This window comes from Euprymna scolopes, chromosome 13 (assembly GCF_053919585.1).
Source record: "Euprymna scolopes isolate OS-2025 chromosome 13, ASM5391958v1, whole genome shotgun sequence".
NCBI lineage: Eukaryota > Metazoa > Mollusca > Cephalopoda > Sepiida > Sepiolidae > Euprymna > Euprymna scolopes.
In genome coordinates this window covers 130946137-130961758 of record NC_136494.1, presented here as the reverse complement: position 1 = coordinate 130961758, position 15622 = coordinate 130946137, and the positions used below count along the sequence as shown (strand labels likewise).

Sequence of the window (15622 nt, the reverse complement as noted above, 5' to 3'; positions counted from 1 at the left end):
ATGTTATCTTCCTTTCAACTCTTTATTTACTACCTCCCTCCTAACTATTGGTTTTGCACTTTAAGCATTCAAGATCATCACTAATGCAAAGGACCTTGATATGATTATAGATAATTCGGCCAAACAAATATCTCATTTTACTGAGATAGCGAATAAACTAGGTGAGTTCTTTACTTTAGCTGGAGATTCTTTCTCAATGGACATTTTCAGCAGAGGATGTATGGAGTCGTGATGCATCCAACATCATCGATGAGTATTTAAATTTAACTTTTGAGGAGTTTTTCATCCCATAATAAATTGCAATTTCATTGAGTATCCATAAGCAATGTACCATCATCACTTTCGTGTGAATAGAAGAAAGGCATGTTTCTACTCCATGCAATAACCTGCCGGAAGAGGTTATGATAACACTTACTATATGCAGGTTTTTAAATGGCCTTGGAAAAACCTTCAAATTGTAGATGGATGTAAATATTTATTACCTTTTTACATGAATTTTTGCCAATAAACTTGATTTGAATCACCTGGCTGAGCTTAACCTCAAATTTTGATTGAAAAGATTACAAAATGTTGAAGTTATCTTAGATACTCTAACTTAACTTCTAAATCTGACCCCCAAGATCGCCATGGGCATGGAATATGTGCCTATATTAAAGATAGCTTTCCATGTGGGAGGGACATCTCCAGGGAAGATCCTAACTTACCTTATATGTGCTTCCGGGTTGCTTTAGCTCACACTACTGCATTTATATTTACTCTCTATCGCCCCCACAACAGCGGAGTTACTATCTTTCAAAGCATTTCTGAGAAAATTGACCAAGTCCTTTCTACTTATCCTTCAGCTAACATTCACGTATGTGGAGACTTCAATATTCACAACGTCGAATGGTTGACCCACTCAAACAAGACCGATGATGAGGGGAGGTTCTGTCATGATTTCTCCATTGCCTATGACCTCACTCAGATTGTTCAGGAACCTACCCGTGTGCCCGATAATGACGGCCAGTATGCGAGCCTACTAGACCTTTTTCTCACAACTTGCCCTGAACTATGTTCAGTTTCTGTTCTGTCGCCTCTTGGATCTTCCGACCACTCTGTTGTATCAATTAAGATAAAAATGAAATGTAATAAGTCCCCAGACGTACCTCTTCATCGTACAGTATATCGATACACTAAGGCTGACTGGGATAGCTTCCGTACATTTATATCTGATCTACCTCTGCATTCCATGTTTAAAAAGGATGTGTCCTCTATAGTATTAGACCTAACTGAATGGTTAATTGTAGGTATTGACCATTTCATACCCTCTAAAAAGTTTCAGCAAAAACCTAACAGCCAGCCATGGTTCTCTCCAGAATGTGCTGCTGCCATTGCGCACAGAAATCACTTTTTCCACTGCTTCAAACGTAATAGATGTATGGAAACTAAAGCCGTTTTCAGGACTGCCAGCAACCATTGTAAGAAAGTAATAAGGAACGCAAGAGAGTTGTATGCTCAATCTGTTAAGTCCAAAGTAGCTGAGCAGCGGCTTGGTTCCCACCAGTTTTGGCAAATAGCAAACAGAATCCTGAACAGAAGCGTGTGCTCCATCCCAACTATTATCAATGGATCTGAGGTAATCTCGTCAGCATCAGACAAAGCCAAACTCTTTGTCAAGAACTTTGCAGCTAATTCTACCCTTTGCGACCAAGACCGCCAACCCCCAATATTTCCTCTTGTATCAGAAAACACGCTATGTGATATACGTATATCTGTACGTGATGTTGCCAAACTAATCAAAAACCTTGATTCCAGTAAAGCAACTGGCCCTGATGGTATTCCAATTATAGTACTCAAAAAACTTCAACCTGAACTAGCGCCCATACTTACAAAACTGTTTAAACGTTGTCTTAAGGAGAATAGTTTCCCATCTCCCTGGAAAATCTCATCAGTATGCCCTGTATTTAAGAATTCAGGTGATCGCTCATCCCCCTCTCAGTACAGGCCAATAAGTCTCCTGTGCGTCATGAGTAAGTTGCTAGAATCTGTATTAAATACAGAAGTAATCAAACATCTCAACAAAAATAACCTTCTTAGTGACACTCAATATGGTTTCCGTTCTGCTAGATCTACAGCAGATGTCCTTACAGTTATATCGCATAGGATTAGCAAATCTCTCGACGGTGGCAATCTTTCTAGGGCAATTGCTCTTGACATATCTAAAGCCTTTGATAGGGTATGGCATAAAGGTTTACTTCATAAGATCGCTAGCTATGGTATAGCTGGAAAAGTCTTCTCAATTATTAAATCATTTCTCTCTGATAGATTCATAAGAGTAGTAGTTGAGGGGCAAAAATCAGAAGCTCACAATATTAATGCCGGTGTCCCTCAGGGATCCATCCTGGGCCCAACTCTTTTCCTGATCTACATTAATGATCTTCCAAATCATATCCTTACATCATTTGTAGACATTTATGCTGACGACACTACCATTTATGGTACCACATCTAAGACAGTAAGCGAGCAAGTTCTCTCCAATTCTCTCTCCTCTGATCTTGAGCACGTAGTACAATGGGGAAAGGAGTGGCTGGTTACTTTTAATGCATCTAAAACCAAGCTTCTCTCTTTACATCATCAACATTCTAATCCACATTTGTCATCAATTGAAATGAATGGCTCTCGTCTTCAGGAGGCCTCAAGTTTTGACAAGCTTCTGGGCTTGACCATTACTCCTGATCTTAAATGGAACACGTATATCAAATCTGTTGCCAAGGCCGCTGGAAAAATGGTGGGATCTTTCTATCGATCCAGTAGATATCTCACTGCTGATGCTATTCTCTATCTATATAAGAGCCAGGTACGTCCAAGGATGGAATACTGTTGCCACATCTGGGCAGGAGCTGCTAGAAAGAACTTGTCCTGCCTTGATAGAGTTCAAAATAGACTTCGTAGCCTCGTAGGAGATGTCCTTTTCTCCTCCTTGCAACCTCTATCTCACAGAAGAGATGTTGCGAGTTTGTCTCTGATGTATCGTTATTTTCATGGAAAGCGTTCAACTGAGCTTCAATCTATGGTCCCCCCTCGCCAAACTTTCACAAGAAACACTCGTCTAGCTGTAAACACTATCAATAATTTCCCCCACTCTTTATCTGTGCCTAAACCTAAACGTAGATTCCATGAACAAAGCTTCTTTCTTAGAACTGCACGCCTGTGGAATTGTCTTCCGTTTTCCTACTTTCCGGCTGACTACAATATGGTTTTGTTCAAGTCTAAAGTAAATAAGTTCTTGATGAGCCGTTCCATATAAGTTATTAAATTTACCAAATTTTCATTACTAATGATTACTATATTGACCAACTTCTACTGTACACTCTTTAACCCTTATCCTTGAGTGGCCTCTGGGCCTTGATAATGTGGTGATGCCTTTGTAAAAAAAAAAAAAAAAAAAAAAAAAAAAAAAAAAGTTATTTAAAAAAAAACACTTGTCATTGGTTTCCCATTATCCAATATTTAAAACTAAAAATTGGTGCAAGTTAGAAATCATTGAGCAATACTCTGCTTTCTCCACATATTCTTAGCACGTCTCAATTCACTTTATTCTAATAAACAGTAATTTGACAGGGCTAAACTGTTTGGAGATATCTCTTATGGATTGATGAACTGCCTTCTGTTGACTTGACTTAAGGCATCATTTTTGTAAGATGGGTTGAGCTGGTTCCTCTCATAGAACACAGTATCCTGGATGAATACCCACCAAGCACAATAGTCTACAATGACACAGGTAGTGATGGGTAGACAGTTTTCGGACCAGTGGTGAACACTATAGAGCTGTTGACTGGAGCTAAGTTTGATATTTGCTTTGATGGTGTGTAAGCACATTTTCACCTGGCCTCTTAGGTTTCTTTTCATGCCTGGTTTTGTTGATTTGGACATTGATGTCATTGTACCCTTTACCGGTGGTGATGAACATTGAACCCAAGTACTTGAAGTGATCGACATCCTCCAGACTTATCCCATTGAGAAACATCATGCTTTTCTCTGAGGCTATAAAATATCTGCCATCCTTGAGCCTTAGTTGGATAGACTGAGGTTAATAAGTGCTCTCAAGATGTGTAATTTTTCTGTCATTCGGGACAAGGGTTCTGCAGATATTATCTATTACAATTCTGAATTTTCTCTGTATTAAGGTTGCATTTAGAATTTCAAATTAAGCCAGATATATCTTAAATTGTTAGTAGGTACATTAATCTCGAGCTGATTCAAATGACTAAAGACAAAATTTTATACTTAAAAGTCATGAAACTGTCTTATGAATAACATTTGTACTTTTTAAACAGAGAAACTCATCTTCTTTCAAGAACGTGAGAAATGTACTTAATCATATGATCACTGTTTTTACTAAGGAAGCCATAGCTTTAAAATGCATCATTATCTTTTTCAATTCCCGAATGTAGAATGTACATTTTTTTAACTCTAACATAATGGCACACTAATTGAAGTCGAGCGGTAATTGAAGCTCTTCCTGTCTCAGGGTATAAAGACTTCTTACACCTTTCCAAGAAATTTCTCAATGTACATTAATCATAAAATCGGCACCTAAATTGACAATGACAAAAACTGTATGACTCTAAGCCATTTGTTTGTAATAACTAATGTAACAGGACTGAGTCACTGTATCTTGCTAAAACATATCAAACAAATTCTTTAAATGACTAAAAACAGTGTTATTTCAGTAGAGTTGATCTAAAATGTAATCAATGATAATATATACTAGAAAAAAATGTCAGCTTTCATAACAATGCTTGAATCAAGAAGAATTAGTATTTCTTTTTTTTCTTCTACAGCTATTGGTTAAATAGTATTAATAGTTATGGTGCTATTACTCACAATTTATAATAGATTATTCCAATTTTCTGTTTTATAGTTTTATTAGGTTTGTTAATAAACACAAAAAGGATATAACATAGAAATGAGAGTAATAGACAGAAACTTAGTAATCGACAAAATGACTTTGTGAGTAAATTGCAATCTAGAACAATTAGAACACTTTTTTCAAACGTAACTCAATCCTAACGCTAAGGAATATTTTAATATGTATTTCGTGTGATTAAATTATTTGTATTGTTTGCATATTCAGGTTAATGTTTCCATCTTAAGTATTATTCTCGCAACGTTTTAGCCAATATAATCTCAAACTTTTTCAGATACATCTTGCTGAACTCAGGAATCTGTATTTCAGACTTAAGGAATTTTGAGCAGAAAGAAATCTTTATTTAAGTCGAGTTTCATCAGCCACAGGAAACTTTCGCAATCTGCAATTGTATTCTTAGTATTGCCCATCGAGAACTTTTGTTATGAGTCTGCTAAACAGTTGTAGAAATTATAACAAAGGGGGAATACAAGGCAACAATAAAATGTATAAAATTCATTTAAAACGATGTTAATGTCATATCATATGAAAATATCTTTTTTGTCATAATGATATTTCGTTTGTTTATCATCAAACGTTTAATCAATATACAGCAGAATGCGAACTATTATGTCTTTACTATCTCTAAGATTTTATATCTCTCATTACTTTGTTGAACTTATTCATTGCCCTGGAACTGTTGTATACAAAAGGGTAGAAAATCTATGTAAGCGGTTGATACGATAAGTAACATGATTGAAACCTAGGTAAGCACAGGAAAATATCTAAGTAAAACCCTCCACAGTAATATTAGATGTTAAAAGATGTATAATAAAAATACGCCCCTCAAAAAACAAACGAAAACAAAACAAAAAAAGAAAATGGGATTGTGTAAGGGTTGAAAAGACGCTCCAAAATCAATAAATAAATAAAGGTACCCGTGCGTTCGTTTTTGCATGAAGAAGTGGATTCTGGAATAATAGAATTGGCTGGTCTCAAGCAATCAGATGGAACGAATTTTGAGAAGAAAGAAATTATTTTTTTAATCGGTTAACGGAAAGATTATGTTATGTGTATGTAGCTAATAACCAGTTATGACAGGTGCAATGTAAGTATCGTAGGAAATGTAGAATAGGTCCCGGTGTAAACTCGTAGCAGTGGGAGGACTAAATATTTATAGAAAAAAATAGGGACTCCTTCCTCTATAGATGTTATGATTGTGATGGTGTTGCTCCTAGGATGTAACATTTTATTATAACAACTTAATGTGTCTATAATTGTGTTCGAAAATTACATAAGATAGTGGCTAATAGCCTAGACCTAATGAATTAGTACATGGCATCTATTATTGCAAACCTACGATACTTTGGTCCACAGAGGAATTTCTGCAGTCAAAATATTATATAGGAGATAGATTGTATTTAACCGGATGTTGGAAAATAGCATACTATAAATATAAATATTAGCTTTGAGTTTGTTTCCATCATTCATAAAGTAGAAAATCTTCGGCTATTGATTTATATCTTTCCATTGCAACAATATATTTTATAGAAGTCGAGACTAATGATTTTCGCTTCTCAGAAATATAATTGAACATTGTTGGAAAAGTGCCCGAAGGGATGTTTTGCAAGAAATTTGAATAAATACAATGCATCGGAATATGTCAATAAAAACAAGAGACAAACAACTGCCGTCGGCCATTTATTGACTGATATGCGTTTTATCTTGCAAGCAATGAAATTATTTCATATCTGTAGCACATATTATTTTGTTATTGAAAGCAAATATTAATTCTGACATACCTTGATTCCGGCAAATTTATTTTGTTGCAACATGTTCCATTCAAAAAAGATGAAAAAAAAATCAGTTTCGTCAGTATTGCCATGCTTAAAAGTATGAACCTTATCGCTAGTTAAAGGAGAAAAGATAACGTTGGCTTGCTATAATTGAAATGAAAGAAAAGAAGGAATTAATGCTTTTGTATGTATTTTTTATCCCATCACAATTCTTTGTAAATAGTAATTTATATTAGCACTTTGTCAGACTCGGCCATCTACGCATAAAGGATTACATGATGTACTTTTGTCTGTTCAATAAGATATATTTACTCTCAAGTTTCTTTCAATCGTAAGAGATTTCTCAATTATAAAGTCAAATATACGAAATCCCTTCAATAAGTTTTCAAATATTTTTCGCATGGGTACTTTTATTGATAATACACACATGAAACTCTAGTCACCTTCGAAGTAATCTTCTCCAGGTGCAATGCACTTGTACCGTTCCAACAACTTCTGGAAAGCCCCATGGAAGTTCTCTTGTGTGAGCATGTCAATGACCTTCATCACAGCCTCTTTCATCTCCTCAATTGTCTCATAACGACAGCCTCTAAGGTTTTTCTTGAGCTTAGAGATTAACCAATAGTCACAGGGAGCGAAGTCTGAACTATAGGGAAGGTGAGGAACTGTTTTGATCAAATAATTTGTAACAAAGATGAAGTTGTCGACTGGTGCATTGTCCTGGTGGAAATGCCACTGACTTTATTTGAAGAGTGCTGGCCTTTTCCATCGAAATCTCTTCCTGAACTTCATCAAAACCTCAACATAGTATTCCTTGTTGACTGTCCAGCGGAAAACCAGTGTATGTAGTGTTCTGTTCTGACTTCCTTACTCCTCCCACACCTCTCATAACCCCTCACAGACTCCCTACCTTCCTTGAATCTCTTATGCCACTTAGAAACTGATGCTCGTTTCATGTAAGGTGGTTCAAAAGCAATCTAAAGCATTCTATATGTTTCTATGTCATCCTTTCCAAGTTTAAAACAGAATTTTATTGCATATCGTTCTTCTAAAGTGTCCTCACGTCCAGATTGAATTTTTTAAATTCACCAGCTGTAACAATAAGGTTTTAGTAGAGTGTATTCTAATTCCTGCTGTAGCTATTCATTTTAACCTGAAATTATAAATATTGGTCAGTCATCTCATAAGATGTATAGCAATAATATACTGAATTGTCTAGAGTCTATGACGATTTTAAATACATGTACAAAAAAAAGTCTTATTGAAGGCACTTCGTATATCATTTTTTAAAAAGTCCTATTCCAGAGATCGGGTTTTTTCTTTTATAGCAATTTCTCCAGATTAGGTATAAAACGCCTTGATATAAGAAGCTAAAAAAAAAAATAACAATATTACTTCAAAGTCAAAAACTAGATAAGGATTAGATGGATATATTCCAATCTAGAAATAAGCTATTCTTCCTCCTTTGTCAAAAATATCGCTCATGAATATGAAGACTAAAGAACAAAATAAGGGGAGTGAGAGTTACGAGGCTGCTGAAGGTAAGCTCAAAGTTAATTTTCCACTCTCTTAAATTATTACCTTTCGGTAAAATTCACTCTAAAATATTAATTACTGTTATACTTCAAAAATGTATAAAATATAAGGATATATTATTTAGTGTTTGATTGCAGTGTATGAGTAGAGTGCCAGAAAAGTAGAGTGATGTATGGAAATCAATAGAGGGTGAACTTTCAAATTTGCTAGTCCGTAGGCTTTTTGATCTCAATTGCGGCTAGTTAATATAATATTTTTGAACACCCACACACCCATTTGTAAACATCCATTAAAAGAATTTTACTTTGCCATCAATATAGCTATGACTAGAATTATTTAGTTCTATTGCTGCCTGCAGATAAATTTTGCAAATAGTTCTGCATTAAATCGCCAAATAGTTTATTTTCTGGAGCATTATGTTTCTGTATGAATCCATCATTTCAATCAACATATTCTTTTTCCAACTAGGTGCGTGTCTGTACTAAATAGGTTTTAACTCTGTCAGTTGCCATTTTAGATAAACCAGCCATGATATTCAACATAATTAACATTTAACTTTACTTGAGCATTTGTCCAATAGAAAAATCTAGGTTCCATTCGAAATGCCTAGAACATTGCCGACGGAGAAAATACACCAAAAGAAATTTTAGAGTATAACTGCTGAAAGATTCCGTGAACCGCAACCATGAAGATGAGAACAATAACGTCAGACGTGTAAATAATATCAATCTTTGCTGGTTGAGAAATTAGCATCGATGGAACACATTTCATAAGAGATCAGGTTATAAGTCATTTAAAAGACATTTATTTTTCAGCTTTTTATGTCATTAAATAAATTAATTGAAAATCCGAAATCGATACTGCTTTATTTTTATTTATGTTTGTGGCAACCGCTTTTTTATTTGTAAAATTATCTCTTTAGTTTCTTTATATTAGAATATTGGTTTTCCAAGTTAACTGCCCACAGAAACGTTTAAAAAATTGATTTTACAATCAATGATAAAAAAATGTAATGGATCTGAAAATTAAATGTCAATTTTTTCTTTTACTGTGAATATATTTTTTCATATAACTTTTTTTTTAAAATCTATATTTGCCAAAGAGTATCAAATTATAAACCATTCTAAATTCACAGAATTTTGATGATTTGCAAAAACAATATAAAAATATTTGCAATTTAAGATTTATTAAATATTGTATGAAAACTTGTATCCACTTGATTGAGCATATTCTTCTCGCCTGGTTGACTTTGTTGTCATAATGATTGATGTTTGAGTCAGGTTAACAAGGAGGATTTAAACTAATTTCTATATCTAAGCTAGAGATTTTTATCCTGTGCCTCTAAATTCAATATAAATTAGAGCATTTCTGTAATAATCCGGTCTCTGTCGATTTTGTGGTGGGAATTTAGTTATGTGCAGTTCTAAAAGGTCCACCTTCCCAGGCTTTGCCTTCTTCCTTTGAAAAGGGGTTAGTGTATTGCAAATCGCCTATGCGCCCTCTCTGGAGAATGCCGACGGGGCTGCCAAGGCACTTTTTGCAGAGTGCCCTGTCTCTCAAAGTTGACTTATCAATTCCACTTTCGACCCTAATGTATAAGTTCTTGCAGTTGATAGAACTAAACAATTTTAAACTAATTTCTATATAATCATTTCTTCGAAAAGTCATTGTAAGTCAATTTTCTTATTTCTGTGGAAAACTTATGAAAAAGATGTTAAATATATTATTTTCTTCCAAATATATTTATTTTCTCATAAGCAAAATCACATGATATATTTAATCATTAATTAAATTCATGCTTTCACATAAACGTTAAGACATTTATTCCTTGTTTTTCTTGCATACATTTTCTTCGGTTTTTCTTCATATAGAATATTCTATTCCATTCATGGTACGAGTATAAGAGACATGAGAATTGGGATATAATATGAAAATTAAAAAGTTCACAAAGAAAAGTCTTAGTTGCCTCACAACGAGAGCAGGGTTAGACACAAGGATGCTTTTTAATGTGGGAAAAATTCAGCTCCCCAAAAAGGGGAACCTGGATTGAAACAACAACAAAAATTGCCTCAGTTCATAAGGATCTCACCTTCATTGACTGAGGATAGAACAGATAAAGTATAGTAGCAGAGATATTACATTTTGATCTCAGACAAAAGATTAAGTTAATAATGAAAAATCACTAAACTGGCAACATAAATAAAAATGTAAATGGTTAAATTTCCATGTTTAACTACTTTACTAAAGAGAATGAGAGCAGGCTAATTGAAATCTTCAAAATAATGGGATTTCTAAATGTAGGACACACTTTTTAACATCACTTCTCGCACTCTTAATTTATTATCAAGAAAAATTTCACAAACTAACTCTAGCACGCAATCATTGTTTTCTAATAGAGTAATATATTTTCGAGAAAGTTTGCATAATCCGGCTAAAATTAATTCTAATATAAATAATAATCTTGATGCATCTAGAAATAACGATAAAAGCTAATTGCTGTAGTCTGAAGTATGTAAGATAATTTGATCATTCCAATCATATTTTATTTACTTTTACAGCCTGACCCCCCAAAAAACGGGCCCCAACTCTAATTAGGCCCCGTTTCTTAGTGTTTTGTCCGAATGAAATGAAACCTTGGTCATAACTAGTTTATTATATTAAAACATCACATCAAAACACTAGGGTCTTTGGCCTTTTTTTCTGCGTTGACTGTAAAACGCTCAGAAAATCAATTGAATGTCCTCTGTTTTTTTTGGGGGGGGGGTCACCCTGTACTTACTCGAAATAATTGTATTAAAATAAAAGCTGCTCAACGAGTTATCATAAATATGTAAAAATTAGATTTGTATAAAAATCACGTTGTTAAAATGTAATGTTAATACTAAACACTTCATTATTTTTAAACGTGTATTCTTTTTACTCAATAGTAGACAAAAGAATCCAAAAGCAAACAAAAATAGCCTCGATTTTTCCAGCAAATGGCAGAACAAGATATTGCACTAATATGTAAGATGTCCAGAATATCGCATTCAAAATCTGCATGACTAAAAATCAGCAAAAGCCGGATTAAAGTTTTAGAAAAAGGGAAATTGCGAGCAACGTACGTATATGAACTCTGGCAAAACAATAAGTACATGCCTAAGAAGTTGCTAGTCTCTCCAAGCTTCAATTCTTCCAATTTCAGGTACAAAAATCTAAAAGTATCAATTAATAACATGCTACATTGTGATCCAAATTAAATATCACCCACTCTTAAGTCTATATAAATAAAACAATAGATGTATGTATGTCTATGTGTATGTAAGTGTGTGTCTGTGTGTGTAAACATTTAACCGATAAACTACTGGTCACATGACACTGAAATTAACAGGAAATAGTAATTATATACCAAGGATGGATTATAGTGAGTAAAATCTTTGTTTGGATGGACGAATAATGCGTACAGAAATATGTCGGCAAGTTGAAATGAAAAATGTTCACTTCAACTTCTAATGCTATTTCATTTATAGCTTGAAGTCGATTAATTTCAAATCTTTTATCTTATGATACTTCAAACGGTAGGGGACTTGGCTGGAGCGCTAAATGTTTTGATTTCGATTCTAGCTGGTGGCACCTACCTATTTAACCTATTGAAATCAATGCTATATATTGGGTAAAATATAATATTCAATAGAGAATTGGCTCTGAAGTAATAAATACGAAATCTTCATGAATTTAAATATATTTAAGCGTATTTTATAACCAGGAAGTTTGGGCATCCCCTGCTAGTCATTCATAAAAAATTACAATCGTTAATCTAATGATACTTAGCTCTGTCTTTCAATCATAGTTATGTTCTTTTTCCCCCACCTGGGATTTACATCTATGGCTCTGCTCTTGAAAAGAAATCACTCTGGAACATCTTGGTCTTTCTTGTTCACCAAATCTTTCTTGGAATTCATATTCGATCTATTGCCCTTCCTGCTTCTCATAAAGTTAGTTCTTTTTAGCGCTCATAAAGTTAGTTCTTTTTAGCGCTCAAAATACTTTCTCTCACCTACTATCATGTCATGTATGGAGTACTGTTGTCATATTTGGGCTGGTGAATCTTCGTTTCATTTGGGGATTAATAATAAGGTACAGAAACGTACCTGTAACTTGATTGACCCTAATCTTTCTCCTGCTCTGCAATCTCTATCTCACAGGCATAATATTGCTAGTCTCAGTCTTTTTTGTAAATACTCTTATGGCATCTGATCTTTAGAATTGTCTGATCTATTCCATGTTACTTTTGTTTCAGCTCCTTTGGTTTAGTGGTATCTGTCAATTTGATATTTTGATACTTCATCGAACTTCAACTTTCTATTCAAATAACTTCTTTCTAAGAACTGCAAGCTTGTGGAAATCTCTCCCAACTGACCGTTTTCCTCCTATCTATTGCCTTGGTCTTTTGTACCATAGTTCCCCGGATCAGCCCATAAGCACATGAACATGTACCCCGGCAGGGTTGCCAGTTTTCTCAATCCTACTACATGAGACCAATTAGTATAACAAGACCATCTCCAGTCCCTAAATGCAGTTGCTAGCCCTGTCTCCGTAGCCACACTCTTATCTTCGTTTAGTGATAGACCTTTCAAAGTGAAAGTAGACACTTGTCGCTGGAACTACTGCTCTGATGCTCAGAGTGCATAAAAAGCATATGACCCTAAGTCCATGCGACAATACCTTTAACACATTGGCTGGCCATTCATTATCAGATGCTGTGGTTTGAGTTCTTTTTGTTGGTGCTTTGGTGAATGGCTGGTTGTTGTGTTGGCGATGTAAATAATTGGGTTTTCAAATCAAAGCAATTCAATAATAACTTAGAAATTATTTTCCTATAAATGAGAATAATTATTTATAAGTCATTTTAGTGTACACTTTGTGCAATTCTTTGGGTTCTTAACGGTTTAAGATTCAGAATGTTTTCAACTTAGGGTCGTTCAGACAGCTTCTCAGTCAGAGGAGGAAGAGCTTTTCAACTTCGCTCTTTTGTGGAGGTAATCTAACCCTGGATAAGAGCCCAAAGCTGAGGTGTGTACTCTTCAATGACAAGCAGGAAAGTTTCTTCTAATTTGCCAAACACAATGTTTTTTTTTATTGAACCCTAATTCCAACCACGACCTCTTTGAGATTAGCATTTCCTCCTCTATCGTTTGGAGATTACCGTTTCCCTCTTATTGTTTTTTCTCTTCTTTCGTCTTCTGAATATCTTTTCTTTTTATCTACCTTTTAAACCATATCTCTCTTTAATTATCTTTTTCATTTCTCTTTCTCTCTTTCAACCCCTTTTTTATGAAACTTTATCATCAACTATGCCAGAGGTCTTCCATCTTTCAAGTTAATTCTTATCATCTACTAGGTACGCTGTCATTTTAACATAAAGCACGTAGTCTATTGCCGATATTTTCATGGATGTCAGCTAGACTCTTTGTCACTAATGTCGACTTCACTTTGCTGAGAAATTATTTTTTTGTCTATCATATCAGCCATAAAAACATTCATTCTTTTCTTATCGTTTGGTCTATCTTAAACCTTGTGTCAAACACCCCCACCTAACCCTTAATCTATAAGCAAGGTGAGTTGGTATTGCCCAGAATATGCAACAGTGTTACACTCTCAAGATTAAAGTCAGTAGGGATTTTTTGTATTTACGTTAATCATCTTTCATTCTTGTTAGCACTTTACATCAAATGGCTTTATGTATTGTCTAAAAAAAACTTTAGTCCTCACCTGAGTTTCCCAGGAAGTTCCAATCAAAAATGTCCAGCTATGTTTCAAAAAATGTAAATCAAAATTATTTTGCATTTATGTAATCATTTGTTATTTTTGTAAATTTTCAATACTTATATATTCGTGTTTGTTACTTTCAGTTTTGAATGGAAAATTAAACATTCAGATGAGAAAGAGATAGCCATGCTTCCATGCAGCGGCCAGATCATGCCGAATGACACCTTTGTAAGTATTACATTTCTAGAATGAATGATCTTATGTTATCTGTCACATATTACTTAGCATTAAGATGCTTTTAAATATGTATCTATAATTTTCAATGTGTGGATATGATTTTGATGTGTATCTATGATTTTTTTTTCAGTGCAGAATATTAGACGCTATAATTGACATGGTTTAAATTTAGTTTCATTCACTCGCTATATGTTATGAGAGAAGAGGATCTGATTGGTTGGTTTAATCATATGATATGGGATTTGGGCTTGAATAATTAATTGTTGAATATCCACTTGTAATCGGCATTTTGTTTATGTCTGTCGTTTTTTTTTAAATTTTTCAAGGGAGATAATTACATGGAAACTTCCAACGTCAACTGGTGCTGATATTGTTAAGAACAGATACTACACTTTACTCTTAGTAAAAAAGGCCAACGACCAAAGAACTATAAATGTTTGTTTTTTTTGGTAACTAAACAATAGGTATTTTTAAATGAATCAAAAGATATCTATGCATGTATACAGAATGCTGACATATAGTTTTTAAAATAAATAATTTTACTTTTTCACAAATAATATAATGGGGTCTGCATTTGCAATTGGCACTTATAAAAAGGAAATCCATTTTACTTTTAATTTAATCATACCAATAATATGTAATTATACTGTCTAGGTGTGGAGGAGGGTCTAGTCTCTCTCTCTCTCTCTCTCTCTCTCTCACACTATATATATATATATATATATATATATATATATATATATATATATATATATATATATATATAAGGTTGACGTGAAAGTGCTTGAAGAATTTTTGATTTTGATTTCAAATGATATATTTTCAAATAAGATTTCGGTATAATACGTGTTCTAGAGTATTTAACACTCCTATATTGATGGCCAATATGGATCTGTCTGGCTTATATAATGCCAGACATTTCTACCCTCAAGCAAAGAGTCCTTCCAGCAAAGAGTATACTTGTTCAGCCTGGTGGTCAGGGTGTGGTGTCTGCTTTGATGCTGCAAAAAAAATTGTTTTTCGTCAACAGAGCGGAAAACCTATCTATATTAAGTCAATTTTATTTTTGCATACTGCCAGAAATTTGAGGGGAGCTGGTTTTCTTCCACATTAAAAACAACTTTGTGTCACATTTTGATTTTTGTCGGGAAGCAAATAGATATCGAGAGTACACAACCCCAGGACTCTTTCACCATACAAGTGTGACCCCTTAAACAAGACTACAACATTGGAAACGAAAGGATTTCGAAAAAGGACCAACAGTGATCTCTTTTGAATAAATGACATAATTTTATTCAACAAACTCGTATATTTTCTACCTTCTTTGAAAATACAAAGATTGGCTCCACAAGTGTTTTTTAATGAGACAAAAACGACCTCAGACGTTTTCAAAAACTGTAGGTAGAAAAAATTTACC

General features: G+C 34.1%; 1 protein-coding gene across 1 annotated transcript in view; it reads left to right on the top strand.

The window, feature by feature from the left end:
• LOC145292193 (cilia- and flagella-associated protein 65-like) overlaps window positions 1-15622 on the top strand; it is a 2765874-nt gene that overhangs the window by 1344060 nt on the left and 1406192 nt on the right. Inside the window, exon 22 of the mRNA XM_080138498.1 lies at window positions 14112-14196. Coding sequence (XP_079994624.1) covers window positions 14112-14196 — 85 coding nt within the window. The remainder of the gene's footprint in view (window positions 1-14111; window positions 14197-15622) is intronic.